Raw genomic sequence first — 20,092 nt, forward strand, 5'->3', positions numbered from 1 at the left:
TACAATATATTATCATTATAATATGATACACGATGCAAAAGCATAATTTAAAAGACAGCAAAACACACAAAGCAACGAGAATCGTTCTTGTCCATGATATTCGTTGCTCGGCTAGCGGTCGTAAGGAAAGGAGGTGTAAATCTGAGCTTTTAAGCTTAGCCCCTTGTTGAAAACTACGTCATGACCATGGCTTGAACTACAGATGTTTTCCACCAACTAGGACCAACCAGATAACCTGCACATACAACATGCGGCGGAAAGTTCGGGAAAAACACTTCAAGCTGGCTTATGTAAGTTGGTACGCGAGGTTGGCCCACATCCGAGCAGGTTGATGCCCAGAACAAACAAGCCGCACGTCGAAAACAGGAATATTTCGGGGTAACGGTGAAAGTTGTTTTGGAGTGCCCGCTAGCCTTTTAAACTCGCCGTCGTCAGCAGAACGCAGCTAGACACTTGTGAAGTGGTATAAACAACCTCGGCCCTGTTACTTAATGATAACAGACAAGAGATCAGGAAAGGCCTAAAGCTGCCTACGAACTGAGATTTTCCACGAAACGGCAGGATGTTGAGCCAGCAAGTCTGCTGGATCATGTCAACATCAGTGCCACATCAGTAACCACTAGCTGCTTTTGAACGTCATTGGGGCTCGTATGCATGTGGCTCGGGAATATAAAAGCAGACTATACAGGAAATATGTATTTTGATCACTTCCATCAGTTTCCTGCCACAGGTATATAAGTAGGAAAGGTAAAAATATTACTTGTGTTTAGAGAAAGGTCACAGGTGACATAACACTGTGCCAAAGTGTTGACATACAATTCGGCCTGGGAGAAGAGGTTGTACTTTACAATGTACAGCTCTAAACATGTCATGGTTTAGCCAAATTGTTAACATCTGCATAGATTGAAAAGTTTGCATTACATACAACATATCAAAGTGTCCATTACGCATAAGTTAATAGTTCACATTTCATGTTGGAAAGCTGGGTTATTTTGTCCTTCTGTAGTAACAGTAGCGTGATCAGGCAGTTGTTTAACCTGAAGTCCGACCACCCCGTCACACTCGTCATGTGGGACGTCAGGGGCAGGTTTGCCGGACTCCAGCCCCCAGCTTTTCCCCTTCTTCGGCACCAGGAGGAGGAGAACAACCACGGAGACAAAGATGAAGGTCGCGGCAGCGTAGAAGGACATGTCGTAGTTCCCAGTCGCGTCATACAGCCATCCTGTAGGAAAATTATGTAAAATGTCGATGTCTATCAGACACATGGGCCTTCTATTTAACGTCTAGACTAGTTACTAGTTACTACCTCTGCATAAGGACCACTTTGCCATTGTGTGCTCACTTTTTAGTGAGATGTTAGATTATTTTCTCATTGACCCAATCCTGTCTGTATATCGGTCACCTGTCTATACTGTAAAAAAAATTGCCAAGTCTTTTCAGTGCTTACTATGGCCAGCTACGTTTTACGATTATTTAGAATAAGGTTGGCAATGCTTACCTGCTATGGGTTGTCCAAGCAGAAAGCCGGTACCCTTGAAGACGAACGCCCAACCGAGCCCGCCAGAAATCCTGGAAACTCCGCTATATTTCCGTACAAGTACTACAATCAACGGGTAGAAGGTCCCAGACGAAATCCCATAGAACACCATACACGCCACCAGGCCCGTGTATGTCTTTGAGTTTGGTATGGCGATAGTGCATATCCCCAAACCGATACAACCCACCATGAAATAGTACAGTTTTCTGACCGGTAGTCTGTCTGATAGCCACCCGTTTATTGCTCGTGAAATGGCTTCCACGATGCCCATAACAGACAGGAGGAATGCTGCTTTCGTTTTCTCTATTCCCAGAGCTTGGGCGTGGGCTACAATGTGCACATAAATCATCGAGTTCCCCAACATCAAAACAAACAAGGACACGCTGTAGGTACGGAAATGTTTGCTTTTCAGCAAAGTCACGTCAAACATTTCCAAAACCTTTTGACAGAATGGAACAACGGATTTGCACGTTTGGGACGAATCTGCTGAGGTCTCATTTTCTGTTTCTTCAACTTTACCAGCATCTTTAATATGTAAGGGTCTCAGCAAAGCTCCAAAGACGCAGCCATTGAGCGCCATGCCGGCATAAATCAGGAGCGCACCGTTCCACCTGAACTCGTCTATGAGGAATTGAAAGAGCGGCGACAGGATAAACATGCTGACCCCGGTCCCACTGATCGCGATCCCGTTAGCTGTGGCGTGCCGCTTGTCGAAGTATTTCCCGATCATTGCCAGACTTGGGGAGTACATCAGGGACATACCAAATCCTGCAAGGAAACCCACAGAAAGGAATGAATATATGGATGCTTCCCGTCTTTTTCTCAGCAATATGTACAGCTTGTCCCTTAACCAATTAATCATAACTTACAAAACAGTGAACGTAGTACAGTCTGTACCAGACTCTTTGGCATGAGCTCGAGATGTTCAAGGCCAAGTCCTCTGACAAATTCCCAAGGAGGCTGGAATAGACTATACTCGTTAACTGTCGAGTTTATTCCTCCATATGCTACATGTACATGCACATCAGTGGCATGCTATAGTGTAGAGACAACGTTCATATACAAAACCTGTGACCATCCCAATGGTTATGACCAGGTGTACGATGTTTTTTGCGAAGATGCTGATCCCGAGTCCCAACGCTGAAATGACGCTGCCCGCCATGACGACGGCACGGCAGCTGGTTAGGTTACTCATGGCGCTGGCGATGGGGGCTGGAATGTTAAGTAAGGCCATGTTGATTTGATAATATGGATGACATTCGTGCGAGCATGAATTTTCGCACCCCCCCCCTAAGTTTTCAACCATACTGTAAATCGTACAAAATAGTTGCAAAATGAGTAAATATATACCGTAGGTTGAAACAAAAGCATTGGAAAACGATACCAATGTCGTAGAATGCCAAAATCAGACGAAAAAGACGAAAATGTAAAGAAATGAATTTGAAGACTAGATTATTCGCCAAATCATACTCTGTGTCATTTGTTCAACCTTCAAAACCACGTAGATTTTATAATGAAAGCAACTTTTTTTTGGCCAACCTTTTTTATTCGCACGCTCGCATCAGTTTTGGGGTTCCCAGAGGACATAATCCATATAATGAAGTCTACATGGCCTTAATAGTTTTATGGGCAGGTTGATTGCAACTTTCGTATGTCGTAATCCCCAAGCAGATGTTAGGGTAAAAGTTTTGACGCTATAAGTAATTTATACTCACAGCACATCAGTAGAAAAGACACGGTGACAGAACTGATGAATGACGTATTTCCCGCGCTTTCGTGGAAAACCTCTCGGAACTCGGCATAGAACACGCCCATGGACGCCCACGATCCTAGAAAAGTGAGGTCCGACAGAAACATGCTCAACACCACCACCCACCCCAGCCGCCGTCTGGCGGTTTATCCACGTACTTCATCTGTATTTCCTGTAAGACTGCAAGAAAGAAAGCAAAATATTTTGTTATGAGATGGGGGAACAAAGCGCACGTGATTTAAGAAGCCTTCAAATTTGTTTCTGAAAATGAAAACATTCAAGTGCACATTAAAGGCATGGACATTTCTTTAGTCTAAACCACAGATTCCAATGTGGTCACAAGTTAGTAAGGAAATGGTACTCGTACACATTATGCAATCCTTGACTACAAAAAGGCGCTTCAGATATCCAGGAGCTTCGAATTATTTGCACCTACTTGGATTAATTGAAGCTCATGTACATGAAGTCATAGCACGAACAGTCTGTTGGATTCTTGGCATCCAGCCGAGATTGGCATATATACACGTAGATGACCTCCTAGGGACAGTTCACAAATCTGTCTTGCCCCAGTTACCTTTCTACGCGCATAGTATGTTAGTTGTTGCATTATATGTTGCGGCATAAAAACAACTGCGGGTGTCTCTTACACATTTATAAGCATTTTCGTATCATCTTAGATTTTGAACACCTGCCGAGTCATACCATTGACAAACAACTGCAGATTGTCTTTGACACCTGATCCTCACTGAGTCATTCACCTTTACTGTATACGTAAACAGACGTCCGTGAACCCTGACCCTGCTGACTGGTTCTGGCTGGTACCGACGTCTGTTGTTGTTCAATTAAGCCCTAACATTTGCGTTTTTCTGCAATTCTGCAACTCGATTTTGGTAAATGTACTGTGGTGACTACTGAAGATTGTACAGTACTAGTTCCTAGTAAATTTCAGGCTGCAAATCTACATGATTTGTGTAACTGGACGAATGCCAGACGCCCATGATGTGGTGTGTGTCATACAACCAGTTCCTACCCCAGTGACGATGTTACTTTCCCCGAGAGGTTCTGTTACCTTTGGCTCCCAACTATCATACTTCATGATCATTATCTACTAACTTAAAGCCATGTGCGTACATACAACCGATAGGTATTGAAATGTGTTACCTGCGACTTAAGCCTTTCCAGGTAGTAAGGCTTATCAAAACACGGATTTCAGAAATGTTTTTGAGGTTACCAAACAACCTGAGTAAGATCTTCAAAGCACAATAAAAAGCGACCTGTAGGACGATTGATTTGAACTTCTCGTGCATAAAAAAAGTTCAAACAAACGGGCCTACGCCCTATGATTTTCAAACAAACAGGCCCACGCCCCATGATTATCACAATCTCTAGGACTGACACTGGATGATTGTAGGTTTTGGGCCTGTGATATTCATGGTGGAACAAAATAGACTCACCTTATGCAAATTTACAGCACCCCCAAGGCGTATGTTTCCCAGATGTTGTGCTCTGTGTTGTAACGTTGTGCGAAATGTGCCCCAAATCTCGGACCTGCTGCAACACGTAACACCTCACCTGACGAATGTCAGGTGATTCCATTGTTTTTCCGCATCGCCTATCACAGAGGTCAGGTTACTCGCCCTGCATGTCTAGCTAGCCTTGTAGCCTGAACCAAGGCCATACACGTTCCATGCGTCAACTGTGCCTCTAAATGAAAGTTTGATGTTCTTCATTTATCATTTCCCTTCCTTATATGAACTCAAGGCACAATGTCAATGTCTTGATTAATTAAGTTTCATAAACGTGTGTTTTCTTGTCTCTATTGTCGCCCCAGTTATCCATGTACATGTATGTAACATATGTAAAAAGGAATGTAATGGATTCGTGTTGGGGCGTACTTGTGGCACACAATGACCGTTCTCCACAAAAGATTTTTTTACTTTGTACAGTTTGGTGTTAGCACAGATGACACATAAAAGAAAATGTAGAATTCTTTTTCGAGCCGTATTAACATTCTATTCATTATGTGTAACAACACACAAATATTCTGATGTTGATTTTAGATCAAGTTTATTTCAGAAGCATCATATCAATTACCGTTTTTGATCATCGACGAACTTTCCTCTTGACATGTCAAAGCAGCTATTACATGTATACATTGAAGTGAGCGTCTAACCAGCTTTTTCTATATCGCTATTTTTGATCAGTGCTGTCACACACACACACACTCACACACACACACACACACACACACACACACACACACACACACACACACACAAACACATGTACACTGACACCCCAAGCAAGTCACAGGTGTCAAAATGTTAGCATACAATTTGACCTGGGAGAAGAGGTTGTACTTTACAATGTACAGCTTTAAAGATGCCATGGTTTGGCCAAATTGTTAACATCTGGATATAGATTGGTAAGTCTGCATTTACACATACATGTACACCATATCAAAGTGTCCATAACGCGAGTTGATAGTTCACATTTCCCGTTGGAAAGCTGGGTTATTTTGTCCTTCTGTAGTAACAGTATCGTGATCAGGCAGTTGTTTAACCTGAAGTCCGACCACCCCGTCACACTCGTCATGTGGGACGTCAGGGGCAGGTTTGCCGGACTCCAGCCCCCAGCTTTTCCCCTTCTTCGGCACCAGGAGGAGGAGAACAACCACGGAGACAAAGATGAAGGTCGCGGCTGCGTAGAAGGACATGTCGTAGTTCCCAGTCGCGTCATACAGCCATCCTGTAGGAAAAGTTATGTAAAATGTTAATGTCTATCGGACACATGGGTCTTCTAGTTAAATTTAGACTACAGTTAAACCTGTACTTGTTACTACCTCTGCATAAGGAACGCTTTGCCATTGTGTGGTCACTTTTTGGTGGACTGCTAGATTATTAACAGTAACAGTGGCAATGTTTACCTGCTATGGGTTGCCCAAGCAGAAAGGCGGCACCCTGGAAGACGAACGCCCACCCGAGCCCTCCGGAAATCCTGGAAACTCCGCTGTATTTCCGTATTAGGACAGCTATCAACGGGTAGAATGTACCGGAAGAAATCCCATAGAACACCATGCACGCCACCAGGCCTACGTATGTACTCGAATGTGGTATGGCGATGTTGCATATTCCCAAACCGATACAACCCACCATGTAATAGTGCAGTTTTCTGACCGGTAGTCTGTCTGATAGCCACCCGCTTATGGGTCGTACAATGGCTTCCGCGATGCCCATAACGGACGGGAGGAACGCGGCTTGCGTTTTGTCTACTCCCAGAACTTGGGCGTGGGCTACAATGTGCACAAAAATCATTGAGTTCCCCAACATGAGTAGAAACAAGGACGCGCTGTAGGTAAGGAAATGTTTGCTTTTCAACAAAGTCACGTCAAACATTTCCAAAACTTTTTGACAAAATGGGATGACGGATTTGCACGTTTGGGATGAGTCTACTGTGGTCTCCTCGTCTTCAGGTTCGGTTTCGTTACCAGCGTCTTTAAGGTACAAGGGTCTCAGTAAGGCTCCAGAGACGCAGCCATTGAGCGCCATGCCGGCGAAAATCAGGAGCGCGCCGTTCCACCCGAACTCGTCGATGAGGAACTGGAAGAGCGGCGACAGGGCAAACATGCTGACCCCGGTCCCACTGATCGCGATCCCATTAGCTGTGGCGTGCCGCTTGTCGAAGTATTTCCCGATCATTGCCAGACTTGGGGAGTACATTAGGGACATACCAAATCCTGCAAGAAACGCACAGAAGGTATTGAATACATGGTTGGTGGCCAAGACAGACTTTTTAATTCTCAGGAAAACTGCACGGCTAGATCAAATCGTAACTTACGAAACAGTGAACATAGTGTAGTCTCTACATATATATGCCCTCCTTCAGTCAATAGTGGCCATAGGAAAACCTAATTGTTATCAGCCCTACAGCTTCGACTATAGCTGAACAGTCAGACTGGAGTACCCACCTTTACTCCATTGACTTCTCTGCATGAGTTGTTTTTTTTAAAGGCCAGCTCCTTTGACAGACTCGCAAGGAGAGTCGAAGAGACTAGAACTAGATTCCCCCATAGCTGTACATGCTATGATGTGCTTCTAATGGTTATTACAGATATACAGACCTGTCACGAGCCCAATGGTGATGATCAGGTGTACGATGTTTTGTGCGAAGAAGCTGAGCCCGAGTCCCACCGCTGAAATGACTCCACCCGCCATGACCACGGCACGGCAGCTGGTCAGGTTACTCAGGGCACTGGCGATGGGGGCTGAAATATTCGATGAGTAAAGTTTATGGGAAGGTTGACCACATAACATTTTATGTCCTAATCTTCAAGCAGATGTTAGGGTAAAAAGTTGAAACGTCATAAAATATGTTATACTCACAGCACATCAGCACGATAGCCACGAAAACAGAACTGATGAATGACGTGTTTCCCGCGCTTTCGTGGAAAACCTTTCGGAACTCGGCGTAGAATACACCCAGGGACTTCACCGATCCTAGAGCGATGACGTGCACGAGGAACGTGCTCAGCACCACCACCCACCCCCAGCCGCCGTCTGGCGGCTTATCCACGTACTTCATCTGTTTGTTTTTCCAACGACCTGATTCTGCAGAAAGACAGCGAAATATTTTGTTATTGGATGGGACCGGGGAATTAAGCGTGCACGGAATCTAGAACTAGAAGGGTTCATTTCTGAAAATTCAATCTGCAATGTGCACATGACAGGCATAACGTTATATGGATATTTCTCAAGTCTGAAAGACCATATTTTTTGGGAGTCCATTGTGGTTACAAGTCAGGAAATAAATGGTGCACACAATGCAATCCACGGAGTCATAGCTGACTGTGATAAACTACAGGCCGATATTTCTTCTATGTATGAGTGGAGTCTCAAGTGGGGGATGTCATTCCATCCATCTAAATGTAAGGTAATCCGCTTGACTCGCTCCAAGAGTCCAATCACTTTTACCTACCACATGTCAGATATAGCCCTATGTTCAGTCAGTAGCATGAACGACTTGGGTGTTCTTGCCCAGTCTGACTTGTTGTGGAACAAGCATATTGTAAACATTGTAGCTAAAGCAAACTCGATGATGGGTTTTATTATACGCACTATCGGTTACGATTCCAGCCTGGATATACGCAAAGCATTGTATGTTACACTAGTCAGATCACTTCTCGAGTATTGTTGCCCCGTTTGGTCACCGCTGTCGCGTAACCTCATGGCCCTCTTGGAGGGAGTTCAGAGGCGGGCGACAAAGTTCATTCTTCGTAACAATGCAAATGTCAGTGAACTTAACTACAAGGACAGATTATTGTACCTAAACATGCTACCTCTGTCTTATAGGAGGGAGACAGCCGACATCATGGTTTTCGTTAAGTCCCTGTCAAGTATGTATGACCTGAACGTGTATGAATATGTATCTTTTTCAACCAGACCAGCAAGGAGTAACCGGTCTTACATATTAATGCCAAGCCGATGTAAGACATCTACATTTGCCATGTCATACATACCACGTCTGGTAACCGAATGGAATAAGCTTGACGTCGCAGTTCGCATCAAAGGGGCTTCGACGTTAAATCAGTCTGACTTACTGTCTTTTAAGCGTTGTCTTGTGAAATCTGCTGTTGAGAGATTTAAACATCACTTTGAACCTGACAACCTCTGTACATGGTCCACTGCGTGCAAGTGCGCGTCTTGTCAGGATTTGAGGGTTCGGTAGTCTGTATATATTAAGCTTTTTCATTATGTATATGTATATGTAAATCACTCATTATTTTATACTTGAGCCTATTGTATTTGTATGCTGTATCGGGACGAGGGCTGGTAAAGGTGTTACACCTGTTCCCCCGTCCCTTTCACTGTTGTGATGAATTTTAATAAATAAATAAATAAATAAATAAATAAATAGCACGAACTGTCTAGTCTGTTGGGTTCTTGGCATCCAGTTAAATCATAATATGCATGACACTTATCTCAAGGGCAGTTCATAAATATTTCTTCCCCAGTTAAATTTAGGCACATTAAATCAGATGTTGCGTTATGTCACAACAGAAAAGCAGAGGCAGAGGCATATACGTCTCATAAATATTTTCGTATTATCTTAAATTTTGAACACCTGCCGTGTCAAACCTGACAAACAACTGCAGATTGTCTTTGACACCTGATCCTCACTGAGTCATTGACCTTTACTGTAAACAGACGTCTGTGAACCCTGACCTTGCTGACTGGTTCTGGCTGGTTCCGTCTGTTGTTGTAAATTAAATTTAGTTTCCCAGTTCTCCAACTCCTCTTTGATAAATGAAATGATTACTGCAAGGCAGTATAGTACGAAGATGTACATTTCAGACTTACAATCTAGTTATGTACTAACTACTAAATAAACCAAACGACACATGCCAGCCGCCTATGATGTACAGCATGTCAGACAACCATTGAAGGGTTTTCCACCTGAGTGACGATGTTACTTTCCCCAAGGAGCTGTAAGTGTAAAAGAGAATGAGAGCCTAATTGCTTTCCCCGAGGGTTTCTGTTACCTTTTGACCCTAACTATCGTAGTTTATGACCTTTTAAGCAATGTACGTACAGACAACAGATAAGTATTGAAATATATTACATGTGACTTTATCCTTTCCATGTAGCACTAAGGCTTAACCAAACACGGATGTCAGTACTCTTTTTGAGTTTACCAAACAACCTCCACGAGTCAGATCTCCATAACAAAATAATGAAAAGCGACCTGCAGGCCGATTTAAACTTCTCGTGAATAAACACAAAATAATATTAATACAGACAAACAGGCCTACGTCTCATCACACACCATAGTGTGAACCTCTAGGTCCAAGATTGTGTCTAAACGTTGTTTGAACTTAGAGTCTAGGTTTTGAGCCTGTGACATTTATCATGGGATAAAAGAAACAGACTCACCTCATATAAAGCAAGGAGAAGGCACCGCACATCCAAGGCGTTTGTTACCGAGGTGTTCTGCTCTGTGTTGTTGTTGTGTGAAAGTTGCCCCTGCCAAATCTCGGACCTGTTGCAACACGTAACACTTTACCTGGCGAATGTCACGTGATTCCATTGTACCTGGCTTTCCGCATCGCCTGTTACAGGAGGTCAGTCACCCTGCATGTCTAGCCTTGTAGAACCAAGACCATACACGTTCCACGCGTCAACTGTGCCTCTAAATGAAAGTTTTATGTTCTTCATTCATCATTTCCCTTCCTCTATAAACTGACACAATGTCAACGTTTTGATCAATTAAGTTTCATAAACGTGTGTTTTTTTGTATCAATTGTCGCCCCAGGTATCCATGTACATGTATGTATGTAAGGAATGTAATGCATACGTGTTGGGGCGTGCTTGTGGCACAGAATTGCAATTGGCCGTTCTCCACAAAAGGTTTTTATTTTGTACAGTTTGGCGTTAGCACAGATGACACATAAGGAAATGTAGACTTCTTTTTCGAGCCGAATTGACATCCTATTCATTATGTCACAGGTGACAAAGTGTTGACATACTATTAGGCTTAGAAGGAGAGGTTGTACTTTACAATGTACAGCTCTAAAGGTGACATGATTTGGCCAAATTGTTAACATATAATGAATAAAGCATATAGAGTGAAAAGTCTGGATTTACACATACACCATGCTTGATTTTAAAGTGTCCATTACACATATATGTTGATTGGTCACACTTCACGTTGGAAAGCTGGATTATTCTGTCCTGTAGTAACAGTATCGTGATCAGGCAGTTGTTTAACCTGAAGTCCGACCACCCCGTCACACTCGTCATGTGGGACGTCAGGGGCAGGTTTGTCGGACTCCAGCCCCCAGCTTTTCCCCTTCTTCGGCACCAGGAGGAGGAGAACAACCACGGAGACAAAGATGAAGGTCGCGGCTGCGTAGAAGGACATGTCGTAGTTCCCAGTCGCGTCATACAGCCATCCTGTAGGAAAAGTTATGTAAAATGTTAATGTCTATCGGACACATGGGTCTTCTAGTTAAATTTAGACTACAGTAAACCTGTACTAGTTACTACCTCTGCATAATTAGAAAAATTATGTAAAATGTCAATGTCTATTGGATATATGATGGGTCTTCTAGTGAAACTTAGGATCACAGCGCTAGCCTTCGTGGTCACTTTGCAGGGTACTTATTTTGTCATTTACCCTATAGACAGGTTTGACGATTATTTATCAACTACCATTTATTAGTACGTTACTTAAACTAAAGTTGGCAATACTTCACCTGCTATGGGTTGCCCAAGCAGAAAGGCGGCTCCCTGGAAGACAAACGCCCATCCAAGCCCTCCAGAAATCCTGGATACTCCGCTGTATTTCCGTATGAGGACCGCTAGTAGCGGTTGAAACATACCGGCAGAAATCCCATAGAACACCATACACGTCACCAGGCCCGCGTAAGTCTTCGAGTGTGGTATGGCGATATTACATATTCCCAAACAGATACAACCCACCATGTAATAATACAGTTTTCTGACCGGAAGTTTGTCTGATAGCCACCCGTTTATTGCTCGTGAAATGGCTTCCGCGATGCCCAAAATAGACGGGAGGAATGAGACTTGCGTTTTGTCTACTCCCAGAGCTTGGGCGTGGGCTACAATGTGCACAAAAATCATCGAGTTCCCCAGGATGAGAACAAACAAGGACACACTGTAGGTGAGGAAATTTTTTCTTTTCAACAAAGTCACGTCAAATATTTCCAAAACTTTTTGGCAGAATGGACCAACGGATTTGCACGTTTGGAGTGAATCTACTGAGGTCTCCTCTTCTTCTTCTTTAGGTTCGGTTTCTTGGACTATATCAGAATCTTTAAGATGTAAGGGTCTTAGCAAAGCGCCACAGACGCAGCCATTGAGCGTAATGGCGGCGAAAATCAGAAGCGCGCCGTTCCACCTGTACTCGTCGATGAGGAACTGGAAGAGCGGCGACAGGATAAACATGCTGACCCCGGTCCCACTGATCGCGATCCCGTTAGCTGTGGCGTGCCGCTTGTCGAAGTATTTCCCGATCATTGCCAGACCTGGGATGTACATTAGTGACATTCCAAATCCTGCAAAGAAACGCACAGAAAGCACTGAATACTCGTACATGGATGCCTCCCAAGACAGACCTTTTTTTTCAGCTGATCAGCGAACGTAGTACAGTCGCTACTACACTCTTTTGCATGAGATGTTCAAGGCCAAGTCCTCTGACAAATTCTCAAGGAGGCTACAATATACATGTTAACTTTCAAGTGTGTTCCTCCATAGCATACATGCATGCAATGTGAATGCTACACATCATCGAGACAACGCCCATATACAGACCTGTCACGAGCCCAATGGTGATGATCAGATGTACGATGTTTTTGGCGAAGAAGCTGAGTCCGAGTCCCACCGCGCAAATGACGCTGCCCGCCATGACCACGGCACGGCAGCTGGTCAGGTTACTCAGGGCACTGGCGATGGGAGCTGGAATGAGAATTTTATGGGCAGGTTGACACAACTTGTGTTATGTAATAATCTACAAACAGATGTAACCGGGTAAAAAATATTTTGTTATACTCACAGCACATTAGTAAAATAGCCACAAAGACAGAACTGATGAATGACGTGTTTCCCGCGCTTTCCTGGAAAACCTCTCGGAACTCGACGTAGAACACACCCAGGGACTTATGCGCTGCAAGAACGATGTGAGACAGGAACGTGCTCAACACCACCACCCACCCCCAGCCGCCGTCTGGCGGTTTATCCACGTACTGCATCTGTCTGTCTTTCCTGTCAGATTCTGCAGAGCGATATATGGGGAATAAAGCGTGCATGTTGAATTTAGAAGAATTCATTTCCACAGATGCCACATTCTATGTGCACATGAGAGTCTATCTCAGGAAATAAATGGTGCACATGATGCAATACACGAAGTCAATGCACGAACAGTCTGTTGAATCCTTGGCATTCAGCCGATGGTATCTTATATCATGCATGACCTCCTAAGGGCAGTTCATAGGTGTGTATTGCCCCAGGTATGTCTACACACATTATGGCAGTGGTTGTTGCATTATATATATAGTATCACAACAAAAGAAAAGGCAGTGGCATGTACACATAACATTTTTGTATTATCTTAGATTTCGAACACCTGCAGTGTCATGCTATTGACAAACAACTGCAGATTTGCTTTGACACTGGATCCCCACTGGGTCCTTGACCTTTACTGTAAACAGCTATGTGATCCCTGACCTTGGTAACTGGATCTGACTGGTACGGTCTGTTCTTGTTCAATTAAGTTGTAAAATTTGATAGTTTTTCTGCAATTCTGCAACTCAATTTTGGTAAATGTACTGTAGTGACTACTGAAGACAGTATAGTACTACTTGTTACTAATTTTCATGCTTACAATCTACTTGATTTCTGTACTTAAACGACTAAAATCTTTTCCCTTTCTAGGTAGTAAGGCTTATGAAAACACCGGTGTTAGAACCGTTTTTGAGGTTTCCAAACAACCTCCATGAGTAGGATCTTCATAATATAAGTGAAAAGCAACCTTCAGGTCGATTTGAGCTTTCTCGTGATTGCAAACGTTTCAGACAAACTGGCCTGCGTCTCATCACACACCATACTGTGAGCGTCTTGGGCTGACAATATGTCTAAACGTTACTTGAACTTAGAGTCTAGGTTTTGAGCCTGTGACATTCATGGTGGTACAAAATAGACTCACCGTATATAAAGGCACCGCACCCTAAGGCGTTTGTTTCCGAGGTGTTCTGCTTTGTGTTGTAAGGTTGTGCGAAAGTTGCCCCAAATCTCGGACCTGCTGCGACACGTAACACTTCACCTGGCGAATGTCACGTGATTCCATTGTACCTGGTTTTCCGCATCGCCTGTCACAGGAGGTCAGTCACCTTACATTGAGAACCAAGGCCATACACGTACCACACGCCAATGCCTCTATTGATGTTCTTCATTCATCATTTCCTCCTTATATGAACTAAAGGCACAATGGCAATTTTTCTCTTAAATGGTTAAGTTTCATAAACGTACGTTTCATTGTCTCAATTGTCGCCCCAGGTATCCATGTACATGTATGTACGTAAGGAATGTAATGGTTGCGTGTTGGGACGTGCTTGTGGCACACAATTGCAATAGCTGTTCTCCACAAAGCATTTCTATTTTGTACATTCTGGTGTTACACAGATGTGTGATGCATAAGAAAACGTGGACTTCTTTGTCGAGCCCAACAACACACAAATATTCTAATGTTGACTCAAGATGAAGTTTATTCCAGAAGCATCATATCAACTACTGTTTGTTGATCATCGACTAAATCCCTTCTTAACATTTCAAAGCAGTTTTTATTACTACAATGAAGTTAGCGTGTAACCAGCTTTTTCTACATCGCCGCATAACATCAGTGCTGTCACACACACACACACACACACACACACACACACACACACACACAAACACACATACATACACTGACACCCCCATGATAGCAAGAAAGGACACAGGTGACATAACAGTATGCCAAGGTGCTGACATACACTTTGGCTTTGGAGGAGAGGTTGTACTTTACAATGTACAACTCTAAAGATGCCATAGTTTGGCCAAAATGTTAACATCTGGGTATAGATTGAAAAGTCTGCATTTACACCATATCAAAGTGTTCATTACGCATAAGTTAATAGTTCACATTTCACGTTGGAAAGCTGGGTTATTTTGTCCTTCTGTAGTAACAGTAGCGTGATCAGGCAGTTGTTTAACCTGAAGTCCGACCACCCCGTCACACTCGTCATGTGGGACGTCAGGGGCAGGTTTGCCGGACTCCAGCCCCCAGCTTTTCCCCTTCTTCGGCACCAGGAGGAGGAGAACAACCACGGAGACAAAGATGAAGGTCGCTGCTGCGTAGAAGGACATGTCGTAGTTCCCAGTCGCGTCATACAGCCATCCTGTAGGAAAATTATGTAAAATGTCGATGTCTATCAGACACATGGGCCTTCTATTTAAATCTAGACTAGTTACTAGTTACTACCTCTGCATAAGGACCACTTTGCCATTGTGTGCTCACTTTTTAGTGAGATGTTAGATTATTTTCTCATTGACCCAATCCTGTCTGTATATCGGTCACCTGTCTATACTGTAAAAAAATTGTCAAGTCTTTTCAGTGCTTACTATGGCCAGCTACGTTTTACGATTATTTAGAATAAGGTTGGCAATGCTTACCTGCTATGGGTTGTCCAAGCAGAAAGCCGGTACCCTTGAAGACGAACGCCCAACCGAGCCCGCCAGAAATCCTGGAAACTCCGCTATATTTCCGTACAAGTACTACAATCAACGGGTAGAAGGTCCCAGACGAAATCCCATAGAACACCATGCACGCCACCAGGCCCGTGTATGTCTTTGAGTTTGGTATGGCGATAGTGCATATCCCCAAACCGATACAACCCACCATGAAATAGTACAGTTTTCTGACCGGTAGTCTGTCTGATAGCCACCCGTTTATTGCTCGTGAAATGGCTTCCACGATGCCCATAACAGACGGGAGGAATGCGGCTTTCGTTTTCTCTATTCCCAGAGCTTGGGCGTGGGCTACAATGTGCACATAAATCATCGAGTTCCCCAACATCAAAACAAACAAGGACACGCTGTAGGTACGGAAATGTTTGCTTTTCAGCAAAGTCACGTCAAACATTTCCAAAACCTTTTGACAGAATGGAACAACGGATTTGCACGTTTGGGACAAATCTGCTGAGGTCTCATTTTCTGTTTCTTCATCTTTACCAGCATCTTTAATATGTAAGGGTCTCAGCAAAGCTCCAAAGACGCAGCCATTGAGCGCCATGCCGGCGTAAATCAGGAGCGCACCGTTCCACCTGAACTCGTCTATGAGGAACTGGAAGAGCGGCGACAGGATAACATGCTGACCCCGGTCCCACTGATCGCGATCCCGTTAGCTGTGGCGTGCCGCTTGTCGAAGTATTTCCCGATCATTGCCAGACTTGGGGAGTACATCAGGGACATACCAAATCCTGCAAGGAAACCCACAGAAAGGAATGAATATATGGATGCTTCCCGTTTTTTTCTCAGCAATATGTACAGCTTGTCCCTTAACCAATTCATCATAACTTACAAAACAGTTAACGTAGTACAGTCTGTACCAGACTCTTTGGCATGAGCTCGAGATGTTCAAGGCCAAGTCCTCTGACAAATTCCCAAGGAGGCTGGAATAGACTATACTCGTTAACTGTCGAGTTTATTCCTCCATATGCTACATGTACATGCACATCAGTGGCATGCTATAGTGTAGAGACAAACGTCCATATACAAAAACCTGTGACCATCCCAATGGTTAATGACCAGGTGTACGATGTTTTTTGCGAAGATGCTGATCCCGAGTCCCAACGCTGAAATGACGCTGCCCGCCATGACGACGGCACGGCAGCTGGTCAGGTTACTCAGGGCGCTGGCGATGGGGGCTGAAATGTTCACAAGAAAAGAGTTTCACGGGCAGGTTGATTACAACTTGCTTATGTCCTAATCTACAAGGAGATGTTGGGGGTAACAGGTTGTAACGTCATAAAATATATTATACTCACAGCACATCAGTATGATAGCCAAGAGGACAGAACTGATGAATGACGTGTTTCCCGCGCTTTCGTGGAAAACCTCTCGGAACTCGGCGTAGAACACGCCCAGGGACTTCGTCGCTCCGATAGCCACGAGGTGTATGACGAACGAGCTCAACACCACCACCCACCCCCAGCCGCCGTCTGGTGGTTTATCCACGTACTGCATCTGTCTGTCTTCCTCGTCAGACTGCAGAAAAATAGCAACAAGACTGAGAATTGTGCCTAGTACAATTCGTGGCACTGCTAAAATATGGACAAGGACACTCAGGGTATTTGACAGATGGCATGTCCATTTGTCGGCGGTCCATGGGGATTTTCAAGTGTCCATATATATCGGTCGTCCTTGGATGCCATGTTGCTCATCGCTTCTCACCTACTGTCGTCATCAACATCTCATCATGTATTTCTCCCAAATCTTCCTGCTTTAGATCTTCAGCTCTGACTGCGTTGATGGGCTTTTACGCCTGTCCCGTGATATCTTGAATAAGAACTGTTCGCGTGGTTGGGCTTCTCAACACACGGGTGTCAGAGCTAACGTTTACCGAAATTTTTGTCCGTCATGAACTGCGAAATTTTGTCAAATGGAAAATGGACACTGGCTAGAACCCTAGCCTGTATTCTGGTATTTCTGATAAGCACTCTCCGCGTAGTAGCTTTTCAACACACGGATGTCAGAACAATTTTAGAGTTTACCAAACTTTTGTCCGTTCAATGATGAGCGACAAAATTCCGTGATTTGACGGAAATTCGGACGCTAGATAGAACCCTGCACTCTGATAATCTTTCCTAGAAACTCTCCGCATAGTAGGGCTTTTCAACACACGGATGTCAGAACTTTACCATACACCTTCATTGAGTCAGTTCTTCATAACAGGCCTTAATGCCTGATCACACACAATACTGTGAACCTCTAGGACTAACGGTATGTGCACGTCTAGATGTTGAGGCAATGGGAAAACATCAGACTCACCTTATATAACGGTACCGCACTTGCAAGCGTATGTTTCCGAGATGTTCAGCCCTTGGTTCTTGTTGCGACAAATGTGCCCCAATCTCCGACCCACTGTAATATGTATCACTTTGCCTGACCAAGGACAAATGTCGCGTGGTTCCATTGTACCTGGTTTTCCGCATCGCCAGTCACAGTAGGTCAGTAACTCTGCATGCCCTCAAGGCAATACATACCACGCCATATTGATCGAATAATAAGACAATGACAGAGTGATGTTCTTCAGTTATCATTTGCAGGAACTAAAGGAACATTGCCTTGATTAATTAAGTTCCCAAACAGTTTGTTTTCTGGCCTAAAATGTCGCACTGGGTGTTCATGTATGTATGTAAGGAATTGTAAAGATATAGCCGAATACATATGACCATAAACCATGGTTGGGGATATATACCGGGTCAGGAGCAAGGTCGGCTAGTGTTTGGGCCACAGTACTAGCCCCTGTGTCACAGTGACTCCACAAAATGTCTTTATTTTTTACATTTTATTGTCAGCACAGATGACATCTTAGAAAATTTTCAAGCCATATTGACATTCTATTCACTATGCATATTTCCAAAAAAACACAAATATTCTGATATTGTCTTGAGGTCTATTTGAACTCCTCTATCCCGCCCTCGGCATGTGACTAAGAACAACTACTCCGTCGCACTGGTCTGGAAGTTGACCGGTACGTATACCGGGGCCAAGTGTCCTTCTGGTTGTTGAGCACGGGTTGAGGAGAAGCACGAGCACTGACGCGAAAATAAAGATGGCAGCCGCGAAGAAAGACCAGTCGTAGTTTCCAGTCGCATCATACAGCCAACCTGGGTTTTGGAAAGCATGGACATGTGTTATGTACTCAACGTCAGACAACAGTGTGCATGTCAGGGTCTAGTGACCGTTAGTGACTAGCACAGTCCATAGCAGGTGTCCGTGATTTTATCGGCTATGGTCTACCTTTTCACTGTAGAGTAGAAGTTGTGTACACTGTAGAAGTTGCACTACCCATAGCCCTACGAGACCAAGGAATGCCTACCACCAGTACTACATGTACTCTCTGCCTTTTCTGTCAGAATCAGAAAGCTGATATACAATCAGAAAACAGCACATGAAAAGCCACAAAGCTTAAGGAAGTTTAAAAGATGCCTGATATTTTGATGTAGCCTGGGTACCATCCGGATTTTCGCTACGCAACACTCGAAAAAATCACGATTTTTTCGAGCGTTGCGTAGCGAAAATCCGGATGGTACCCAGGCTAATTTTGGTGTGACCTTCGTTAACTAACAACTTACCTGCAATGGGAGGTCCAAGCAGGAAGGCGACACCCTGGAAGACGAAGTTCCACCCCAGCCCGCTGGACATCTTGGAAGCTCCGCTGTATCTACACACCAACACGGCGACTAACGGGTAGATAATGCCTGAGGAAAATCCGTACAACACCATACACGCCCCAAGACCCGTGTAGGTATTTGCGAACGGTATGGCGAGGTTAGCTATGGCCAGTCCGGTAACGCCAATCATGTAATAGTAGACCTTACTAATCTTTCCTCTGTCTGACAACCAACCGTTCATCGGTCTTGAGAGAGTTTCCGACACTCCCATGATGGATATCAAGAAAGCAGCTCGCGTCTTTTCCACGCCCGAGTCTTGAGCGTGGGCTACAAGGTGTACAAACGCAGAGTTGCCCAGAACCATCCCAAACATTGATACACTGAAGACAAGAAAATGACGGTTCTTCAGCAATTCGACATGAAACGTTTCCGCGATCTTCTGATGGAAAGGAACGTGGACTACTGGCACTTCTTTATCAGTACTACTCTGTGATTTTCTGTCAATTTGTTCTTTGCTACGTTCTTCTTCCAGATGTATTGGTCTCATCAGGGCACCGCAAACGCAGTTATTCAATGTTAGACCTGCGACAATTAGTAGAGCTCCCCTCCATCCAAACTCATCAATAAGGAACTGGAAGAGTGGTGGGAGGGCCAATTGGCCCACCCCAAATCCACAACTTGCGATCCCATTGGCTGTGGCGTGCCGCTTGTCAAAATAGTGTCCAATCATAGCAAGGCTTGGGGCGAACATCAGAGAAAAACCAAACCCTGAAATGAATAACAATGAGCAAATAGTTCTTAAAATCGTACTGAGCAGTAATCCCACTGGTACCAACCGAAAAACATGGATTCTTGT

The 20,092-nt window shown here is 44.2% G+C and overlaps 2 protein-coding genes and 2 pseudogenes across 2 annotated transcripts in view; all 4 read right to left on the reverse strand.

The window, feature by feature from the left end:
• Positions 1 to 107: 107 nt before the first annotated feature.
• Positions 108 to 14,105, reverse strand: LOC109487064 (annotated as a pseudogene).
• Positions 1,394 to 10,503, reverse strand: LOC109487044 (monocarboxylate transporter 12-like). Its single transcript, XM_019790990.1, has 4 exons — positions 10,217 to 10,503; positions 7,670 to 7,894; positions 7,408 to 7,551; positions 1,394 to 2,305 (listed from the first exon to the last, which is right to left on the reverse strand). The coding sequence occupies exons 2-4, from the start codon at positions 7,866 to 7,868 to the stop codon at positions 1,470 to 1,472; spliced, it is 1,179 nt and encodes a 392-aa protein (XP_019646549.1). The 5' UTR covers positions 7,869 to 7,894; positions 10,217 to 10,503; the 3' UTR covers positions 1,394 to 1,469.
• Positions 14,106 to 14,779: 674 nt separating the features above from the next.
• On the reverse strand, positions 14,780 to 17,309 carry LOC109486994 (annotated as a pseudogene).
• Positions 17,310 to 18,451: 1,142 nt separating this feature from the next.
• LOC109487038 (monocarboxylate transporter 12-like) overlaps positions 18,452 to 20,092 on the reverse strand; it is a 5,167-nt gene continuing 3,526 nt past the window's right edge. The window contains exons 3-4 of the mRNA XM_019790979.1: positions 19,198 to 20,004; positions 18,452 to 18,729 (exon numbers count right to left, since the gene is read on the reverse strand). Coding sequence (XP_019646538.1) covers positions 18,530 to 18,729; positions 19,198 to 20,004 — 1,007 coding nt within the window. The 3' untranslated portion in view covers positions 18,452 to 18,529. The remainder of the gene's footprint in view (positions 18,730 to 19,197; positions 20,005 to 20,092) is intronic.

Source organism: Branchiostoma belcheri, unplaced genomic scaffold, assembly GCF_001625305.1.
Source record: "Branchiostoma belcheri isolate BF01 breed outbred unplaced genomic scaffold, Haploidv18h27 scaffold85, whole genome shotgun sequence".
In the NCBI taxonomy this organism is placed as follows: Eukaryota; Metazoa; Chordata; class Leptocardii; order Amphioxiformes; family Branchiostomatidae; genus Branchiostoma; species Branchiostoma belcheri.